Here is a 3,152-nt window from a genome sequence, read left to right on the forward strand (position 1 = left end):
AATACATCAAATTGAAGTAAACTTAAAGAAAATGAATGGAAAAAAGTTGTCAGATTAGAAATTGTTGGAACCCTTCATTTAACCATGGGGCGGTTCATTTCACCATGGCCTTCATATTACCATACTACACCAGCACTGTAAGCAATGTGAGCTAAGAAACAACTAGCTACATTTATGGTACTACATGTACATACTGTAAAGTTAATGCATATACTTTTATATATTTTATATATTTTTTTCAATGTTTTATTTACCTCTATTGGTTGTAGGATTTGAAGCTTAGTGATAGTTTTAACATAAGTCTGAGTGTCTGAGAACTGAGACAGTGTAAGGTGTGGGCACTTGAGATCCAGACTGGCCAGTCCTATCTCTCCCTTGGCTAATCCACGGCCTTCCACAATAGCTATAAATAAACCGAATGTAACATCACCACATATTTTGAAGCACAGTCGATAGCAGTAGCACAGGGGTATGAAATTAAGGGCTTTAATGTAGATTTTTTGTCAGACTAGTTATTTTTAATTATTCTGGGAGGCTACTGTACTCAATATGAAATTTTACACCACTGCTAGCACAAGATATGATCATCCAATAATAACTCAATCATGGTAAAATATCGTAATTCAATTTTGAAATCTTTCATATTTCCTCCTCCTCTTGAACTACTTCCACCATTTCCTTCTACTTAAGAATATAGTTATTACAGTGAAAGGGATACATATTGTGTCAGGTTACTGATACAACTAAATTCCATTATTATATATCATCTAGCTCTGATAATTGTAATCACTCCAAATAAACTTCAGTGAAGGAAAAACTAAGAAATCCATTGGTTAATAACTCATATACATAGTTTGATTTCCTAGTCACAATCCTAGGCAGTAAATATTAAGGTTGCACAAGTCGTTAATAATGTGTGTACAAAGGGCGATAACTCTCACTGTGACTGACATTCCAGGTTCACCAGTATAGTAGCACCACTGATATTAAATTGCTTGACCAAATATTTTTTGCAGTCTGTAACAGGAGCGGAAAAAATGTACGGCCAGACCAGGGTTCAAACCCAGGACACTTCAAACTCTAGACGAACACTCTAACCAATTGAGCTACCTGGTCGCCTGTGATTGACCCAGTCCAGTTCCGCTATACAGTCTAACTTTGTTGACAGCTTTTATGCAAGTAACATGGACTCCTATTAAAAGTATAGTTTACATATCCTCTCAGCTTAAGCTCTTAATTTATCTCCTTCATTCACCATCAGGTCCCAACAACTTTAATATTAGGTTCTACGACAATGAAATTTTTGATATGAATCTACCTCCAGTTAAAGACACACTTTTGAGTTCAAGATTCATTTACCAACAATCACTGCAGTTGTGGAATCCCTGGGAGTAGTTGTACTGTAGCTGAGGCTGCCTGGTGTCCGACGGGAAGCTGGAGTTCTCAGAGCACTGGTAGAGCCTGGAGTGGTATACCCTAAACCTTTTCCTCTCTTCCTCACACCAGCAACACTTGTACTAGTATAAATGTGGAATATTATATAGTACAAACATAAAGTTCTTATCCTTTAACTATAAGCAGGTGCTGATTTCTTGCAGCTTATTTTGCCCAAAATAACTTTATTACCAATATAATTGGTGAGGCGAAACCTTGTAAAAGTTTATATATATCTTGTGCCCAATGCTTTATCTTGATATTTGAAGTAAAAAAAATAAAATAAAAAATAATCTGCGTCTGGTCAAACTTTGATTCCAAATCGGAACACTAAGAGCTCCATCATTTAGGTTATCTGCATGGTCACTAATGTATTACCGACTCAGTCCAGCAGCACTGAACTTAATTAACCATATCAATTAAAATCAGTAACTTGAAGGCAGAAAGGAATATGTACCAGGTAAATGTATGAAAAGAGCAACAACAGTCTATTTCAGGTCAACAAATTACCTGAATTTGACCTGGAAAATTGACATCAAGAAATTTTACCTGTGTACATATTACTGTTGTCAAAATTATCAAATTATCAAAAACATATGCCCTGAACATAATTGGAAAGAATTAGATGAGTTTTCCAATTATTTAATCAAATGCTATACATACTATGACATTTTCAATAAATTTGAGGGAGTGTACTTCTATGTAATATGTAATAAAGCTGGTTTCATTAATCAGAAAAAACTTGAAAAACAATTCATCTTGTCTGGATAAGATAAATTTGAAAACAATTAATTTCCCTGTTTTCACCACTGAGTAAGCAAATGACATTATACATGTACATCTAGATACCTTGATGTATTTGAAGTCAAGCCAGAAGCTGCAGGGAATTTACTTGATGCATGCCCTGCACCCTTGAGCAGATGATCAACATTCTGTCTTGGAATCCTTTGAAAAACATCAGTGCTTGTTTCTGATTCATATCCAGAGATATTTGACATTGGAGTCTGCAGAAGCCCAAAATCTGCAAACCAAGTTTTGTATGTTTCAACACAAGTTTTAAAAATGCATATACGTATCACTTATAACAATGACCAGTATTTTTTTACCTTACAACAGTTTGTAATACAGGTAAACTTAACAAAATCAATAAGAAGCCTAGATCATTTCTCTGTATCTTAATTTGGATATTTTCATAACCCTGTTTATCTCCCATTTTCAGATGACATCATGTGTTGCAAGGAAGAAAAACTCCAAGCAACCAATCTTTTATTTCAAAAACGATTTCTCATTGTGCCAATAATTTTGATAAAAGAAGGTCAAAATAAATATTCAATATCTAGTACATATGGAGCTTACTTGCAAAATAGATTTGAGGTGTTATGCATGTCATTTATGATTAAAACTTACTATATTTTGGTTGTACAGTAGCCATATTGAATCTTCAGTAAAATGTCTCAAAATATTTATCTGAAATCAAGAACATAAATTAATGCATTGACTATTATCTAAAGGCAATATACACTGTTCACTGTTCATTTATAAATTTACTACTGAGCATTAATGTTCCAATATTAGAATCATGGAACGTACATGTATGTATACATATGTTACAATAATAGATATTATTATGGAACTATTTAATACCAAAAAATCTCCAAAGAAGCCCAACATGCAATATGATAAATCTATCTTGAAAATAACACACCTGACTAGTCACC

General features: G+C 33.7%; 1 protein-coding gene across 1 annotated transcript; it reads right to left on the bottom strand.

Moving 5' to 3' along the window:
- Positions 1-254: 254 nt before the first annotated feature.
- LOC110440957 (mutS protein homolog 4-like) lies at positions 255-2,901 on the bottom strand (the record flags this gene model as incomplete). Its single annotated transcript, XM_021484066.1, has 4 exons — positions 2,842-2,901; positions 2,284-2,455; positions 1,360-1,517; positions 255-403 (listed from the first exon to the last, which is right to left on the bottom strand). Coding segments are annotated over exons 1-4 (504 nt in total), but the record flags the coding sequence as incomplete, so codon positions are not given.
- Positions 2,902-3,152: the final 251 nt, after the last annotated feature.

This window comes from Mizuhopecten yessoensis, unplaced genomic scaffold, assembly GCF_002113885.1.
Source record: "Mizuhopecten yessoensis strain PY_sf001 unplaced genomic scaffold, ASM211388v2 scaffold714245, whole genome shotgun sequence".
In the NCBI taxonomy this organism is placed as follows: domain Eukaryota; kingdom Metazoa; phylum Mollusca; class Bivalvia; order Pectinida; family Pectinidae; genus Mizuhopecten; species Mizuhopecten yessoensis.